Source organism: Balaenoptera physalus (assembly GCF_965194825.1).
Source record: "Balaenoptera physalus genome assembly, chromosome: 19".
NCBI lineage: Eukaryota > Metazoa > Chordata > Mammalia > Artiodactyla > Balaenopteridae > Balaenoptera > Balaenoptera physalus.
The window spans coordinates 55,729,500-55,746,705 of record NC_138900.1 but is presented as its reverse complement, the minus strand read 5'-3'; the positions used below and the strand labels follow the sequence as shown (position 1 = coordinate 55,746,705).

The window sequence follows — 17,206 nt, the reverse complement described above, 5'->3', positions numbered from 1 at the left end:
GCTGGGATAATCTGAACAACAAAATAAATAATGATTGTATTAGATTATAACCTATGGAATAAAAAAATATCCATGAGTCTATATTGGTAATGTACAAATGATTCAGTAAATAAATAAATGAAGCAGAAGGGATGGCTCTTCCTTAGAGAATAATTCTAACTAAATAATATCAAAGAAATAAGAGACATAGAAAATCACTGTTAGAACGCCATGATAACAACGAAGGCAGGCAAGATCCACCAACGGATGCTAAAAATAATGAGTGAAAGTGAGGTGAAACAGGATATTTGCAGCCTTAAACTTTCTACCCTGGTGTATTTATTAACTACAAAGAGAAAAATAGTAACTTCACAGTGCAGAAACACCACAGACATGAACTAAACTAAATGATCAAGGCTATTGCCATCAGTAATAAGACATATTGACCCCTTGCACTGCTGATATGATATACTGAGAAGGGAACATCACTTCTGTAGTATACTTGCCAAAAATGCATGGCCTCCATCTACTCGTGAGAGAACATCAGACAACGCACACTGAGGAACGTTCAATACAGTAACTGATCCATACTCCTCAAAATGTCAAGGTCAGAAAGACAAGGAGAGACTGAGGAACTGTCACAGATTGTAGGAGATGAAGGAGACAAGACAACTAACACCCCAGAAAACCAGCGGACATTAGTGGAAGAACGGGTGAAATCAAATTTGCAGTTTAGTAATGTATCAATTCTCTAATTGTATCAATTAGTATTTTACTAATTCTTAGTTTTGATAATTGTACTGTGGTTATGTATAAAGTAAACACTAGTGAAAACTAAGTGAAGGGTATACAGAAACTTTCTGTACTATTTTTTCAGCTTTTCTCTAAGTCTAAAATTATTTCGAGGGACTTCCCTGGTGGTCCAGTGACTAAGACTCCACGCTCCCAATGCAGGGGACCTGGGTTCGATCCCTGGTCAGGGAACTAGATCTCACACACTGCAACTAAGAGTTCACATGCCTCAACTAAAGATCCCACATGCCACAACTAAGACCTGGTGCAGTCAAATAAATAAAATAAAATAAATAAATATTTTAAACAAAAATTAATTAATTAATTAATTATTTTGAAATAAAAAGGTAAAAATAATTTGGATACTCACCCTTTATCTGTTAATCATATGAAAATATCTTCCTCTTTCGGCACCCTGGTTGAGTTGATGCATCTCCAAGCTGGAACGTTAGCTGTTCCTTCCAAAGGCCATTCCTTCTATTGCTCTGTCAGGTCGGCGGCCTCAGGATGGGGAGGTAGACATTAGGATTAGTGGATCCCATGGTCATCTGCCCATTACTGCACCCCCCTTTGCTAAAAAGTGGACCACTTGGCCTGAGGGGATGGTATGTGATATACCATGTCGGTGGGTCAAACACTGTGTGAGCCTTCAGATGCCGGTGCTGGCTGAGGCCATGCAGGCAGGCAGGAGAGGCTAACTCATACGCATAATATGTACTGCGTTGATTGCAGTCAAGATAAATTGCTCCCTTTCCAGAGTGGAAAGGGTCTGACGTGGTCAGCTTGTTACCAAGTGGCTGGCTGGTCTCCCTGAGGAATGGTGGCATGTGGCAGATTCAGTGTCGCTGTAGGGCGGACATTCAGCAGTGGCAGTAGCCAGGTGAGCCTTAGTGAGTGGGTGTCCAGGCCGGTGCACCCGTTACTAGCCTCTCCCCTACTGCCATTGTGCCAGCGCTGGGGTGGTCTTTGACAGGCTGGCCGATGACTGCTGGCTGAATCGCGCTGTTTACTTGGTTTAGTCTCTTCCATGGTAGATGCTCTCTGGTGGGCGTTAACATATGATACATGTGCTATAAAGACCTCACTTTGTGCCTGGTCCTCAAGATCCATCTATGTGCCTCTTCTCCAAACCCCCTTGACCCTGATGTTCCAATCTCCTCATAGGCCCCTGACCAACCAGCCAAGCCATTTACCATTGCCCATGGGCCCATATATATTCTTCTATTGGACCCCTTTTCTTTCTACAAAAGGCAATGACCAGGTGCACGACCTGGAGCTCTGCCAATCGGGAGGATCTCAGGGTTACCCCCAAGTAGGGCTGTAGTACAACAGTCCATCTTCAGCTCAGACCTCATATTGAGCCAATCCATTCACAAATCAAGCTTGAACTTTTTCCTCCTCCATCAGATGGTCATAAGAGTTCCCCCATACGGCTGTAGGTGTGAGCTGAGGGAAAGGTACTGGCCAAGCAATGGTGGGTGACATGGGGGTCTGGGCCACCTACTCATGCAGCTCACTTTGCCCTCTGGCCCTGCTTGTGCCCAATTTTCTTGTCCCCCTTTTTGTTTTGGACCTGCCTGACTTTATGACTTGGTGGGTCTGATAGAAGACAGCTCATGACAGCCAGCTCTGGCCACATGATCACTCAACGATATCTTGTGGTCACACTCACCATCTTAACCAGGACCCAGTAGTAGGCCAGGGCAGTTTTTTGTATAGTGTGTAGGTCTCTGTTGCAGATGTCATGACCCTGCTCCAGAACCATAGGGATCTCTATCAGGGCTCTTCTTTTTAGGGTTTGCCACAAAACTCTACCTGGCATCTCTCCTCCATCCATAGATACCTCTGGTACCAACAGCTACATGTGGCTAATGGCTACCATATTGGAAAGCACAGATACAGAACATTTCTATCAGTTCAGCAGGTGTATTCGACAGTACCACATCTAGATCTAACAGTTTACAAGAAGTACAGAGGCTGGAGAAATATATTAAACAATCTCACAAGGATACAATCATCCAAAAACAGAACGCGGAAAATTCTACAGAACAAGTGACCCAGTTTCTTTAACAAATAAATGTCATGGAAGAATGGGGGAGAGGGAAACTGTTGTAGATTAAGAGTCTTATGAGACACATTAACCAAATGCATTGTATGTACTTTCCCTGGATCTTGATTTGAACTAACCAACTGTAAAAGAGACGTTTTTTGAGATAAGCCAGTTAAGCAACACACTGAGAGTGGAAATGTGGGCTCGTTCAAATGTGGTTGGGGAGAAGGACCCAAGTAGGAGTTTGTATTCCTGGTTTGACTGGGAAGAAAAACAAAGCCAGAAATAGCTTTATCTCGGTAATGTTAGCAACACGCTTCTTCAAATTTGCTGTGGGAGGAAAACAGAGCTTGGAATAGTTTCAAGAGCAGCAGCCACATCACTCCCCTCGATCCTGGGATATGCCCAGTGGGAGAGTGGAGACAAAGGGATGCGACAGTCTTTTCCTTCGCTTATCTGGCACACTGCTGCTCATCCTTAGCACTCCTCTTCCAGGAAGTCTTCCTGGCTTGCCTTACTGCCCTACCCCATCCTAACCTCCAAGAGCCTCCCTGTGCTTTCCTCCTCATAGCCTCGATCAAGGCCTACCCTAACTGTGACACCGGAGCTGGGACTTGCAGGGTGAGAAAGATCAAGGGTGTGTGCCAAGCCCCTGAGCCTTGCTGGACCTCTGGGTATTCGGACCACAAGAAGCCACTGCATAGTCTTAAGCCAGGAAGTGGTGGCTGTTCTGTTTCCCTTTGTGCTCAGTAAGCCTCACCTCTCCTTTAAGAAGTACTGACTCAGCGAGGGCTGGCAGGGCCACCTTAAGGCCGTGCCACCTTAAGCAGCCCTGCCCCCAGCACAACCAATAGGCTGCAGTGGTCACCGGCTGTTGCCCAGCTATGGCCAGCCTGCTCCGGGCTGCAACTTGGGGGATGTTCCCCTGGAGGGGCTACTGCTCCAGGGGGACGCAGGTAGGTGAGAGGGGAGGAGCCCCTTAGAGGGTGGGGGGCCCCCGATGCCGAGTTCCGGCCAGACTCTGTGCTGCCCCAGCACCAGGAGACCTTGAGCAGAGGCTCGCTGGGCTCTCCCCAGGTCAAATGTGGGTGCTCAGTGAGCTGGGCCGAAGCCCTCACAGCTGCCATGAGTGGGGCTGGGGGGTGTCAACTGAAAGATTTGTGGACTCTAGGGCACCCCTTTGAGGCCCCGGAATACACACACGTTTTGAAAGAATGCCTGGGAAGCAAGGAGCTGGGTTCTAGGCCAGGCCCTGTCCTGGACTTGCTGGCCTCTTTTCCTCATCTGTAAAATGGGAAGAAATCCCCAGAAGGGCTCCAAGAGCCCTACGAGCCCGCAGCCGAGGCGGGGTAGGGGTGTGGGTGCCTCTGCTCACAGGCAATGGAACCCCCACTCCCACGCCTCCCACTGGCCAGGTGGTCCCAGGTATCTTTGAGTGACCCTGCCTATGTGTTTCTCCCCTGCAGGGCGAACTCAGCGAGGGCTTTGTGGAGGCTCTGAAGGCAGTTGTGGGGAGCCCCCATGTGTCTACTGCTGCTGCGGTCCGAGAGCAGCACGGGCACGATGAGTCAATGCACAGGTGGGCTCCGCCGCCCCCCTGCATCAGAACCCCTGGCTGGGAGTGAGGGTCCTGGGTTATCTTCTGCCCCTCAACCCCCGCCATCTGTTTTTGGGTGCTCTGGCATTCTCCACCTCTCCTCTATGCCCCCAGAAGGGTGTCCCCTGCCCCTCGCCCACTGTGCAGCCTCAGGCCCTGCAATACCTTCAAACTTGAGCGGGACCAGAGGGTACCACACACCCCTACATTGCTGAGGGTCTGGTTCCAGGTGCCAACCTCCGGACGCCGTGGTGTGGCCCCAGAATGTGGAGCAGGTCAGCCGGCTGGCAGCCCTGTGCTATGGCCAAGGCGTGCCCATCATCCCGTTTGGCTCGGGCACCGGGCTTGAGGGTGGAGTCTGTGCCGTGCAGGTACGTATGGTGGGTGGCCTCCTCCCCTGGCCAGGCTCTAGTCCCACCACACTTGTCAAACTGGCAGCTGCCTCCTCCACCACACCAGCCTGGCTGGCCAGGTCCAGCCCTCCTTACCTGCCATCCTGGGGCTCTGGTCTGGCTGCTGGGAGGTCGGCCACGAGCTGGGGTCCTGGGCACTGTGTCCTGGCGAAAGATCTAGGTCAGTGACTGCTTGAACGCCCTCCGCCAGGGCGGCGTCTGTGTCAACCTGACCCACATGGACCGAATCCTGGAGCTGAATCCGGAAGACTTCTCTGTGGTGGTGGAGCCCGGCGTCACCCGCAAAGCCCTCAACACCCACCTGCGGGACAGCGGCCTCTGGTTCCCTGTGGGTAGGCTGGGGCTCCAGGACTTTCCCGGGCCTGGAGGGCTCCCTGGTGGCAGGGGTGTTTCTGGGGCTTGGCGGGACCCCTCTGCCCACGGGCACCCGCCCCAGGCTTCCTTCTGCCTGCCCTCTGCCCTCCAGACCCAGGTGCAGACGCCTCTCTCTGCGGCATGGTGGCCACCGGCGCCTCGGGCACCAACGCTGTGCGTTACGGCACCATGCGCGACAACGTGCTGAACCTGGAGGTGGTGCTGCCGGGAGGGCGGCTGCTTCACACTGCGGGCCCCGGCCGTCACTTCCGGTGAGCGCCCTCTACCGGCGGCGACGGGGGCCTCCTGGAGAGGCGGGTCATGAAACTGCCCTGTGGGCCAAAGCTGGTGGTCCGGAGGCCGATTTGGGCTGTGCCAGGGAACGCCTGCCTGGGTGGCAGTCTGCACGGAGGCGGGTCAGCCCAGACCTCAGGCTCAGCTCCCCACCTGGCTTCTGGCCAGAAATCCGTCGTCACGTGGCCTGGGCACTCACCTACCTCATGTCCCCGGGGACCCAGGAAGAGCGCAGCTGGCTACAACCTCACCGGGCTGTTTGTGGGCTCCGAGGGGACGCTGGGCCTCATCACGGCCGCCACCCTGCGCCTGCACCCTGCCCCTGAGGCCACGGTGGCTGCCACCTGTGCCTTCCCCAGCGTCCAGGCGGCCGTGGACAGCACCGTACACATCCTCCAGGCTGCAGTGCCCGTGGCCCGCATTGGTGAGCCTGGGATTGGGCCGTCCAGGTGGGCTCCCCGGAGGAAGCCCCCTTCGAAGGCCACGCGTCACCTCACGTGGCCTCTCCTTGGTCCCAGAGTTCCTGGATGACGTCATGATGGACGCCTGCAACAGGCATAGCAAGCTGAACTGCTGCGTGGCGCCCACGCTCTTCCTCGAGTTCCACGGCTCCGAGCAGGCGCTGGCAGAGCAGGTGCAGCGCACAGGTGTGCTAGGGTGCTGTGGGCGTGGCGTGGCGTGGCGTGGCGGGGCGGGGCGGGATGGGGGGGGGCCCGGGCTGCCCCAGAGTAGGGCCTGGTGTCAACCCCCCGCCCCCCACAGAGGAGATCATCCGGCACAACGGAGGCTCTCACTTCTCCTGGGCCAAGGAGGCGGAGGAGCGCAGCCGGCTCTGGGCAGCGAGGCACAACGCCTGGTACGCTGCCCTGGCGCTGCGGCCCGGCTGCAAGGTGAGCGGGCTGGGGTGGACGCGGGAGCCTTTCCTCAGCCTACTACCCTATTGTCCAGGGCAGCAGGCAGAGGCCCCGGCGGGCAGGACTGCCAAATCCTCGGGAGGGAGCCCCTGCCCCGAGCCAGGCCCTGGGTGCAGGTGCCGAGCAGGGGCAGTGTGAACACAGAAGGCAGGCTTCCTGGAGGAAGAGGTGGTGAAGCGGAAGGTGGTAGCCAAAAGGAAGGGGAGGTTGGGCTCCAGGTGCTGGGGGCCCTGCACGGTAGCGGGGGTGGGGAGCAGGATGAGAGCCCTGGGAGCCTAGCCGGGCCAGTCGCCTTGTTGCACAGGGGAAACTGAGGCTTAGACAGCAGGCACGTTCATGTGAGAGGCCGAGCCCCCTGAGCCCATTCGTAGCCTTGACCCCTTACCTCCCGGGCAGGCTGGGTGAGGGAGGGAAGCTCACCGGCCTGCCCCGACTCAGGGCTATTCCACCGACGTGTGTGTGCCCATCTCCCGGCTGCCAGAGATCCTGGTGCAGACCAAGGAGGACCTGCAGGCCTCGGGACTCACAGGTTCTGCCTGCCCCATGTGGGGCGCGGTGGGAGGGTGGACGCGGGGCTGGGGCAGCAGCTCTGTCCTCTGGGCCCCCAGGAACCATCGTTGGGCACGTGGGTGACGGCAATTTCCACTGCATCCTGGTGGTAGACCCGGAGGACCACGAGGAGCTCCTCAGGGTCAAGGCCTTTGCAGAACAGCTGGTCAGGTAAGGGCAAAGCGGGAAGCAGGGTGGGGGAGAGCTGAGGGAAGTGGGAGGGGCACCCGCTGAGGACCTCTTTCCGCTGCTTCCCAGGCGAGCACTGGCACTCCATGGCACGTGCACGGGGGAACATGGCATCGGTCTGGGCAAGCGGCTGCTGTTGCAGGAGGAGGTGGGCACGGTGGGCATTGAGACCATGCGGCAGCTCAAGGCCACGCTGGACCCCCGAGGCCTCATGAACCCAGGCAAGGTGCTGTGAGGGGCTCGGAGCACCTGGCCCACAAGCCCCCAGAGAGTGGCACCTCCCATTCCGGAACCTGTTTTCCCGCCATGGAACAGCTCTGCCTTTGCCTAGACCCTGCAGGGGTCTTCGCCAGCCCGCTAGCCCTTTTATCCAAGCCGAGGCCAGAGAGAGGAGGGAGAAGCCTGGTTGGCCGTCTTCTCCCTGGCCCTCTTGCTGGCCTCAGGAGCCTTTGGTCCAGTAAATGGCTCAGGGTCATTCCCGGTGAAGCTGCTTCCTCTCTGCTCGCTTACACGTACTGTAAGGTGGTGTGGGTCAGTCACCCCAAACACTAGGACGACTCCCCTCCACCTTAGCCTCCCCATTGCCAGGGCAGGAGAACAAAGGCTGGGGGCCCCAGCACCCATAGCCCAACTCCATCTGCCTGGTGACGGGAATGCTCCTTTGCTGGTGGGGGAAGGGACCTTCGGCTCCACACTCATAGACCCCCAAAATAAACCTGAACCCCACTTGCAGTTGTCTGGAGACGAGCAGGCGGCACCTGTGAATGGCCCCCTGTGCCTTCCCGCCCCACCTCCTCCAAGTTCTCTGTCCTTTGGCTGGTGACGCCCTCGTCCCTCATCCCGGGCCTGCCCTCTGACTTGCTGCAGCCTGAGGAGGGGCAGCTGCTCTGCCTCTCAGAGCCCCAGGGCCTAAGGACTTGCCCATGTCCATCATCACTTACCACAGACTCCCCCACTGAGCCCCAACTGGGCTCTAGAACATTCTGAACATGTCCTTCAAGTGGCTGCTACCAACCATTGCAAATGGAAGTGATTTTCCTGGTACCACACCTTTCCACAGTGTCATGTATTATACTATCAGCTTTTTTGCCCTCAACCTCAGGCTCTGTCCACCCTGGGGCCTGCCCCTGCCTTGGTCAGGATTCCTGATTAGAGGACCTTGTCTGGGGTACCTGGCAGTTGTTCCCCCTAAGCCCACGAGAGGGCGCCCAACACCTCGAAGCTTAGACACCAGTATCTGCTTGGGGCAGTGATGGCCAGCACTCACCTCTGCAGGGACCTGCAGCTCTCAGCTCTGGGCCCCCCACTTCCCAGGGTCTAGCAGGTGCCTGGAGTCCTGGAAACCAGTCTCTAAGCTCTCCACTCCCCTGCAGGTCCCAGGAGCCTCTAGTGCAGGCCCATCTCCCTCACCCCAAGGCCTTGGCCCTTAGGAAAGGGGCTGAGCGAGGGGCACAGGGGAGCCAGCTGCACACTCCATCTCGCCTCACTCCCATTCTCCCAAGCCACCTCTGAGCTCCTTCCCTGCCTCCACCCCCTCCGCCCCTCCCCACCTCTCCCCCTCAGCTGTTCAGGCAGCCCCTCTGGCTCCTGAGACCAGCTCGGTTCTTGGAACCCCTCCTCTCTGCTAACTCGGGGCTGAGCCCTGAGTTTGCTCCTCTGTGACATTTCTGTCCCTTGGATGTGCCAGGGGGTGGTGTGGGGCAAGTCCCATGGGCCCTCCCCCGCAAGCACCCAATAAAGCAGACTCGAACTATCTAACCATCAGCCACCAGTGCCCTCCCCTCCACGCAGGCTGCCCGCCACCAGCAGCCCCCCGGGGCAGCATTCTGCAGGGGCAGGCCCCTTCCCTACAGGGCAGGGCTTGTCTCTGATGTGCCCCTCAGTGCCTGGCAACTAGTAGGTGTTCAGCAAATGGCCACTTCCCCACAATTCTTTACTAGGAAAAACTCCAAACACGCAGGAGATTTGAAAGAACAAGTACACTGTTCACTGAAATACTAGCCACTGAAGATTCAACAATGAATATTTTTGCCTTACTTGCTTCATGCGTGTATTTTTCGGGGAACCATTTGGAATTGAGTTACAAATTTCTTGACATCATTCACCTACATAATTCAGCATCTATTCCCTAGGAATAAGGACCTAAAAACCTTGACACCATTAAATGGCTCCTAGATGACTGGTTTTAGTGAGGTACCCCTTCCCAGGAAGCCCCCCCCCGCCGCCGCCCAAGTGTGCTGGGCCCTTAGCAGGGGGAGTGGGTGGAACCCACCTCCCAGTTCCTGCCAATTCCCTCCCCTCCCGGAAAGGCAGAGTTGAGGAGAGCTGTTGGGATGGAGGATGACAGACACCAGTTCCATCTGGAAAGCCCGGACAACCCCGGTCCTACCCCCGCCCAGGAGCTGGCAATCTGGGTCTGAATTTGGAGGAGACGGCAACCGGCAGAGGGCTGCAGTGTGCCAGGTGGGAGTGAAGTCGCTGGGGGTGGGATAGGCACCAGCCCCAGGAGCCTGGAATAGCAGCCGGCGTGGGCTCCAGCCCTGCCCCACCCAGCTCGACCCCTCAGCTCACCCAGGGCGCTGCCAAGGCTGCCGGGCCTAAGCCACCGAGGTGGGCACAGAGGCCTCCTCCGCCTGCAGGCCCAGGGGTCAGGCAAGGAGATCCTCAGGGCCAGCTTTGCTGGAGGAATTAAATATAGAACAGGCAGACATAGTTGCCAGGCAGAAGCAGGAGGTGCTGTGAATAGAACAGTGCTCTTTGCGGTGACAAAGCCATGAGCGAGCCTGCTATGCACGTGCCAGGGGCTTCTGGGCTGATCCTCTGACCCTCACGGTGGCCTCTGAGCTGCATGACTTTGTTCCCACTTCACGTGTGGGGCATCTGAAGTTCAGATGAAGTCCTTTCCCCAGCGTGGTTCTGCCAGGCAGAGGAGCCCCATACAGACAGTTTAGAGCCCAGGTTTTTGCCACCATGGCGACTGCGGGTCCCCGGGGTCACCACCCCACAAGCTCAGACCCACAAACTCCTCTTGAGTATTTCTCTGAAATGCTGAGCGTGCCAGTGCCTTGGCTCGCATTTGCCCACCAGCCTGCAATGCCCTTGTACAGAGCAGGTGCTTCAGCAAGTGTCTGACAGAAGACAACTGCAGAGCCTGGGCCTGGTGGGGTCAGAGCCCATAGAGGCAGCAGCACACAGGAGGCCCGGGAAGGGGCGGAGCAGGCGTCTTCCTCCACAGCTTCCTTCACAGGCTCTGCAGGAGGCTCTGGAATGCCGCTACGGGAGCCGGTCTGGCACAGGGACAGAGGCCGGGTGTGCACTGCTACCTGCTGCCCTGAGCTTCCCACCCAGCCCAAGGTGTGCCAACTCTTGCGAGCCCTGAGTGGCTGGTTCTAGTTCAAGGGCTCTGAGCTGGCTCAGCCCCAAACCAGGGCCTCTTTCTGGGTCTCACTGAAGGATGCCCATGAGTCAGCACTGAGATGTGGCCGGAGCAACAGGAAGGGCAGGGTGTGGAATGGGGAGCTGAGGATTGGGGGGGGATGGTCTGGGCCAATGCCTGGAAGAACCCGCATCCTTGCAGCCTCCATCTGCTGCAAGATCTTTGCCCTGCAGATCTTTCCAGAAGAGTTCTGTCACGACCACTCCACAGGTGATGGCAGATAGATTCCACGAGGCTTGAATGGGTCGTAAACCTGCGGGACTCCGGCCTGACCTGCCACGTTCCCTCACCCAGGCATGACCGCTGAGAACCACATCACACACCTGTAGCCCCGAGGCTAGTCTGAAGGAACGCTCAGGAGGTAGGCAAGGGAGCAGGGGACAGACCTTCAACACCCACTTCTCGATTGTGTAACAGTACTTGATTAAAATGAAGTCACACAGTGCATCTTTTATTAGACATTATTTTAATACCATATCAAAACACCTTGACTAATGAAGAAAGCCTTTTCCCCCAGCTTTGAACGTATTTTTAAACATTTTATAAGGTTTTTTTTTTTTGTATTTTAAAATATAAATACAGAAACCTATCTTGCAGGGGCTGATGCCACATGTGAACATCAATGGCTAGAATGTTCTCAAACAGAATGCCTGAAAACAGGGGCAGCTGTACATATCCCTTTAATAAGTCTTTTGTTCGTCTAGGTTTTCTGGAAAAAAAAATCCACAAGGGTCTAAGAAAAACGTTCAGGCATTTTTGCAGGACACTTGTGATTGTTAAATCCTCTGAACTGACCAGAACCAGGAGGGAAGAGGGGAGGAGAAATGGAAAGGATGGGGGGAGAAGGTCCTCAGTGGGTTGGTTTTTGGCAATGAAGTCAAGATATCAGGGTCCCAAGGGGAGAAAAGTGCAAAACCAAGCCAGAAAATCGGGGAAAAAACCAAACGAACAACAACAACAAAAAAAACCAAGGCAGAGCGGTTGATGGAGAGACCGCCGGGTGCCGGGCACAGGAGGGCTGTGAGCTCTGCTCTGCGAGTGGCGAGAACCCGGCTCTGTTCGTTTTGTCACTGAGTGGGTTCTGGCCGGGCAGCAGACGGCAATCTGTAAACATCACGAGGGAAAACACCAGTCGACACTAGACATTTTTTTTTTTATAATTTTTTTTTTTTTTTTGTAAACACTTCAGAGACAGACCCACAACGCCTTGCAAAGGTGAAAAAGAAAATGCCCTTTCCCTCCTGAGATGAGGATGAGGGGAAGGATATTGGGTGATTCTTTCTTCTCTCAAACTGGCTCTCATTCAATCTGGTGTCCTCAGGGAGAAAGGGAGAACCACTCTCTGGAAGTCAGTGCAGGAGGGGTGCCCTGTTCCCACTGGTGTCCCCAGCTCAGCTCTGCCCCAGGGTCCGAAGCCTCCTCTCAGGAACGGGGGCCTGGCTGTCCCTGTGGGGACCGTAAGATGTAAGTCATGCTCCATCGGGCCCGAGGCCAGCCGCGTGCATCCCGCTGAGGCCGGGCAGGGGCACCTGTGGTTCCGGTCTGGGGGCCCCGAAGCCAAACATCATGCTGGGAATTTGGACTTGCAGCCAGCACCAGGCTCCATTCCCTCTGCCTCACTCTTCCCCTCGCTTTTTCTTCACCCCACGTCCTCAGTTTTTGAGGTGAAGGTAAAAAGAGCAAATGTCCCTGAATAGTTTGACATCAACAGCTGTTCTGGGAGTTTACTTGGAATAAATAAAATAAACCTAACAAAGAACAAAAGAAAACAAAAAACGAGAGGGAGAGGGAGAGAGAGAGCACAAAAGAGGCCCCCAAACCCTTGGATTCACGTGAGATGGGGTGGGTTTTGGTTTCTCTGGGGGTCTGGTTTGTTTGGCAGAAAACAGAAAAGTGCCAGCCCAGAACTCGGGAGGGACATGTAGGATGGGGCAGGAGAGAATGGTCAGCAGTAAAGCGGGGTGCCTGGGGGAGAAACGGGTCGGACGACGGTGACAGGGGAGCACATGTGCACATCTCGGGAGGAAGCTGGTTGTGCTGGCCTGCTGTGCCAACAGGGACTTGGGTGGCGGGGCCCCAGGTCTGGCCTGGAGGCCTCAGAATCATCTGGAAGGGGGTGAGGGCGGTGGGTGCAGGCGGGAAGAACCAGCCAAGAGATGGCTGCTGACAAGCGCTGCAGGGAACGAGGCGCCGTCCCACACTCGGTCTTGTCCAATGGGTGTGCTGTCCACGCGGGGACGCAAGCGAGATTATCCCGCCCCCAAAGAAGCAGCAGAGACACCCACACCACTGAGGGGTGAGGACCTGCCCCGGACACCAGCGAGCACGAGGCACAGCTGGGGTGCAAAGCAGCATCCTGTCCCGGGGCTTGTGCTGCTTCTCCTGCCCAGCACTTTCCAGGGGACCTTTCTGAACCTTCCTCGGGGAGATTCGCCCTAGACACGGGGAACACGAGGGTCCTTCCCCCAACTCACCTTCCTCTACCCAGCAGGTTCTTCCTCGCAACGTGCGAGTCTGGACTCTCACCCTTCCTAGGAACCCTCCCCACCCCACGGAACCCCTGCTGCTGAGATGCTCCCCTCTCCCCAGACCCCTCTTGGCCGGGGGAGGCGGGGCGCGGGTGCCGTGACGGGAGCTCAGCCCCCCTCCCCGCCTCCAGGCCCCAGAGCGACGCGACCCCAACCACGGGCTCACCTTTGAGAGGAGTCAGCAAGCGAGCCCAGCAGGGTCAGTCCGCGGGGTGTTCTGGACAAGATCTGTTCACTTCAAACCACGAGTCTATGCAACTGAGGGGAGATGGCAAGGGAGACACGTCACCGGCTGGCCAGGCCGCTCCCTGGGGTCTAGCTCCAAGGGTCGGGTCTCTGGGCAGGGGATGCCTGACGCTCACCTGCGGGGACCCCACATACCCACTGTCTGCTAGCAGAAGAAAGGAGTACACCCAGAGGGGTCCTGGCACAGCCGGAGTCCCGGTGCAGTGCGTATGGGCTTGGGGTGGACCTAGGCGCTGCAGGATGCAGGGAGTGTGGCTTCGAGAGGGACAAGGCCTCAGGGGCATGGAGCCCAGGAGGACGGCAACAACTACCGGTCAGAGGGTGAGAGTGGGGGGCTGCACAGGGCAGCCAGTCAACTATTTCCAAGGCTGAAAGGGCAAAGAAGTGGGAACAAAGCCCTGGCAGGCTGGTCATCGCCCTGAGCAAGCCCTCTCCTGAGTCACAGGAGCCGCCTGAGGCTCCCTCCCTGGTCTCCCTCTCAGGAGACCCCCAAGCTCTGCCTGGCTTGGCTGGCTGTAGTGGGCAGCCAGCATCTAGCCCTCCTTCCTGGAGAAGGTGGGCCAGGGGGGGACTGGCCCTGTGGCTTAGTGACATTGCTCAGGGGAGCCAGACAAGAGGCTAGCAGGGAAATCCTGGTCTCTAGTGTTTACAGAAAGCACTGTCTGAACAGAGAGGGAACAGAAATTGGCCCAAGACAGCTTTCTGTAAAACATCTGGGTATTTTCAAAACAGGAACCAGACAGATCATTTGCATAAGTCTCTCCCAGAGCTAAAGATTCCCTTCTTCTGGCTCTGGTCAATGCTTCCCTGGGACACTGGAGCCCTGGGTGCTGCGCCCAGGCCAAGACCCCCTCCCCTTAGGCCTCACTTGTGCCTTTCTGACACCAGCCACATCCATGTGATGCCCCGTGGCCAGTGGCCCTGTGAGTCAGGCTTTGGAAAAGCCTGTGTGTCAGGAAGCAGCTCTGGGGCTCCAGGGGCCGAGAACAGGTGGAGGCCACGGGCAGCACAGAGCGTCCTCCCGTCCTGGGTAAGGAGGTGTCTTCTTTCCAGTTGGAAACAAGAATGAGGCTCATGCTGGAGCCTGAAGGCGAATCTCAGCCCTGCTAATTATAGCGGCTCGCAGCACCCGGGCCCATAGGCAGTGGCTATTCCTGCCTGCTGGGCCTCTGGGGAGGAGGGGCGGGGCCAGGGCAGCCAGCACACCCCTCCGTGCTGACCACCCACCCCCACCAGACCAGGGTCTGCACACTGGAGCAGAGGGGCTCACAGAGATGGACGGGGACTCAACCTTCCAGGGGGCAGGGGCTCCACAGGCCTCCCCGTCGGCCCCGCCACCCAGGCTCTGCGCTCAGCACGTCCAGAACTCCCCAGCTGCTGACCTCTGCCTCAACTCCACTCAGAGTGCTGGGGGACGGGGTGCCTAGTGACAGTCTGCCCTTCTCTCCCCCCACCCACAGGGAAGGAGCCCTCTGGGGTCTGGGGTGCAGCTAAGCTGGCCCTGCCGGCCCTCTCGTACCTTTTGTGATAAATGCACAGGCAGGGCAGCCTGGCTATCGTGTCCCCCTGAAGCAGCTCCTCCAGGCAGATCACACACTCACCCGCATCTTTAGTCAGCACGTCATCTGCAAAGGGGGGACAGGGGAGAGCGGGGGGTCAGTCACCAGCAGGCAGGGGTCTAGGAGCTGCTTGGGACTGCATGGGTCACCTGAGTCAGCGAAAGCCCAAGAGGGACCTTGACGTGAAGGTCCTCACTGTGGACACAAGACATGCAAACCACACGCTAACTACCTGAAGACAAAATGGGATTAATCACCAAGTAAGCGGCCCAGGCGATGAAGGACGAAAAAGGCTTGGAGAGGAGGAGACATGCAGCAGAGGCAGCACGAGACAGAATGGTTCCCTGAACAGACTTTCCCCCTAAACATACACACAGACCAGGTGCACTGGATTTCTGGTTTGGAAAAAAAATGGTGATGAGGAGAGTGGTACGAGGCAAGGGTGAACGGAAGAAAGAGGTACCCCAGCAATACGCGTACGTGTGTGTCCATGGCAGCATTATTCACAAGAGCCAAAGGTGGGAACAACCCAAATGTCCGCCAGCGGATGAATGGAGAAATGAACCGTGTGGACCCAAACAACGGCGTATCCACTCAGCCAGGAAAGGGGTGAAGAGCTGACGCCTGCTGCACGTGGATGCACCTCGAAAACATGGTGCTGAGGGGAAGGAGCCAGATGCGAAAGGCCACCTGCTGTGTGATCCCGTTTAGGTGAAATGTCCAGAAGAGGCAAATCCAGAGACAAAAAGTAGGTCAGGCGCTGGGGGCAGGGGGCACTGGGGAGTGACTGCTTAATGAGGAAGGGATTTTCCTTTGTTTTTCTTGTGGTAACGTGAGATCTCTTAACATGAGATCTACCCTCTTAATAAAAATGTAAGAGTACAGTATACTATTGTTATAGGCACCATGCTGCAGAGCAGACCTCTAGACTTATACATGTTGCATAACTGAAACTTTTTTCTTTTTTTTAAAAGTCACATTATCAGCTTTTTTTTTCCTCCCAAATATTTATTTATTTGGCTGCACCAGGTTTTAGTTGTGGCATGCAGGATCTAGTTCCCCAACCAGGGATCGAACCCGGGCCCCCTGCAATGGGAACGAGGAGTCTTAACCACTGGACCACCAGGGAAGTCCCAGAACTGAAACTTTCTGCCAGTTGAATAGCAATTGCCTGTTTCCCTCTCCACTGACAACCACACTTCTACTCTCTGGTTCTATGGGGTTGACTGCTTTAGATCCTTCATGTAAGTGGAAGCATGCAAGGAGTTCCTTCTGGGATGATGAAATGTTTGGAATTAGACAGAGATGGTGGTTGCACAACATTGTGAATGTCCCAAATGCTACTACACTGTACATGTAAAAATGGTTACTTGTGTGTTATACAAATTTAAACTCAGTTAAATATTTTAAAAAGACACCCCACACCCCACCAGAAAAGAACGAATGGAAGGAAGCTGCTGCCCACCACGGCCCCAAGTGAAGCCGTGACCAGAACAGCCCGAGCAGAACAGGGGGCCGAGCCAGCATCCCCTACTTTTCTATGACATTCTGGGCACTGGCGACTCAGTGAATAAGCCACGGTCTCAGGATTCAGGAAACTCATAGTCTAGCAGGGGCGGCGGAACAAGAAGACGGAAATGAACAGCACAGGAATTCCTGGAAGTCTTACGACGCACATAGATCCAGATGTGAGAAGTACGGGAGACGCCGAATTGGGGTGGGGACTTTTCAGGGAGGGATATTCCAGGCAAAGGGGACAGCATCTGTGCACCTGGCAAGGCAGGACGTTTGCTGTGGTAGGTGCAGAGTCCTGGGGCCACGGGGGGGTAGGTGAGACCAACTTCCTGAGGACGGACTTGTATCCTGCTGTGCTACCTGGGCTTTATCTGGGTCACTGAAGGGCCTTGGAGACGCACTGATCACATCTAGTCTCCTGAAACTACTGGAAATGACTGGAAGAACTCACAGATGGGGAGCCCGCTACGGAGGCTAACGCTGTGGTGCAGGAGAGATGAACTCAAGGCCGGCACCAGCAACGGGGGGAGGTGGATGGCATGAATTGGGGCAGCTGGGCAAATGGGGGGCAGGGGAGGGGAGCACACGCTTGTCAGAGCGAGAGGGAGCCCGGAGGAGGGCCAGCTTGGGAAGTAATGATGAGCTCGGAGCTGGGTGGTAGGCGCTGACCAGGCGTCTCCCCCAGGACGCACTAATGGAAACCTGCTGGAGTCCATTCAAGTCCAGATCTGGGGTTTAGAGGACAGATGTGGGCAACAGGGGTAGATGTGGGATAAAGAGCTTAGACAAAT

The 17,206-nt window shown here is 56.1% G+C and overlaps 3 protein-coding genes across 6 annotated transcripts in view; 1 reads left to right on the top strand and 2 right to left on the bottom strand.

Annotated features, from left to right (window-relative positions):
* Positions 1-1,372, bottom strand: part of ZFP1 (ZFP1 zinc finger protein) — a 78,224-nt gene extending 76,852 nt beyond the window's left edge. The window contains exon 1 of the mRNA XM_082439120.1: positions 1,142-1,372. The gene's annotated coding sequence lies outside the window, so the exon portion shown is untranslated. The remainder of the gene's footprint in view (positions 1-1,141) is intronic.
* A 2,254-nt stretch (positions 1,373-3,626) lies between these two features.
* LDHD (lactate dehydrogenase D) lies at positions 3,627-7,617 on the top strand. Its single transcript, XM_082439081.1, has 11 exons — positions 3,627-3,777; positions 4,288-4,400; positions 4,648-4,789; positions 5,022-5,163; positions 5,298-5,457; positions 5,704-5,903; positions 5,998-6,126; positions 6,242-6,369; positions 6,832-6,922; positions 7,002-7,113; positions 7,201-7,617. The coding sequence occupies exons 1-11, from the start codon at positions 3,706-3,708 to the stop codon at positions 7,364-7,366; spliced, it is 1,455 nt and encodes a 484-aa protein (XP_082295207.1). The 5' UTR covers positions 3,627-3,705; the 3' UTR covers positions 7,367-7,617.
* A 3,397-nt stretch (positions 7,618-11,014) lies between these two features.
* ZNRF1 (zinc and ring finger 1) overlaps positions 11,015-17,206 on the bottom strand; it is a 96,727-nt gene continuing 90,535 nt past the window's right edge. Inside the window, exons 3-5 of one of the 4 annotated variants that reach the window (XM_082439217.1) lie at positions 14,861-14,966; positions 13,262-13,353; positions 11,015-11,671 (exon numbers count right to left, since the gene is read on the bottom strand). In XM_082439217.1, the coding sequence (XP_082295343.1) occupies positions 13,296-13,353; positions 14,861-14,966 (164 nt within the window). In that variant the 3' untranslated portion in view covers positions 11,015-11,671; positions 13,262-13,295. The other 3 variants (XM_082439216.1, XM_082439219.1, XM_082439218.1) reach the window with 3 other exon arrangements.

Bases quoted from the DNA above. Each gene is read 5' to 3' on its own strand.
- LDHD (XM_082439081.1), top strand. From the start codon at position 3,706: ATGGCCAGCCTGCTCCGGGCTGCAACTTGGGGGATGTTCCCCTGGAGG. The intron at 5,458-5,703 runs GTGAGCGCCCTC...CCGGGGACCCAG, and splicing joins GGCCCCGGCCGTCACTTCCG to GAAGAGCGCAGCTGGCTACA. The intron at 7,114-7,200 runs GTAAGGGCAAAG...GCTGCTTCCCAG, and splicing joins TTTGCAGAACAGCTGGTCAG to GCGAGCACTGGCACTCCATG.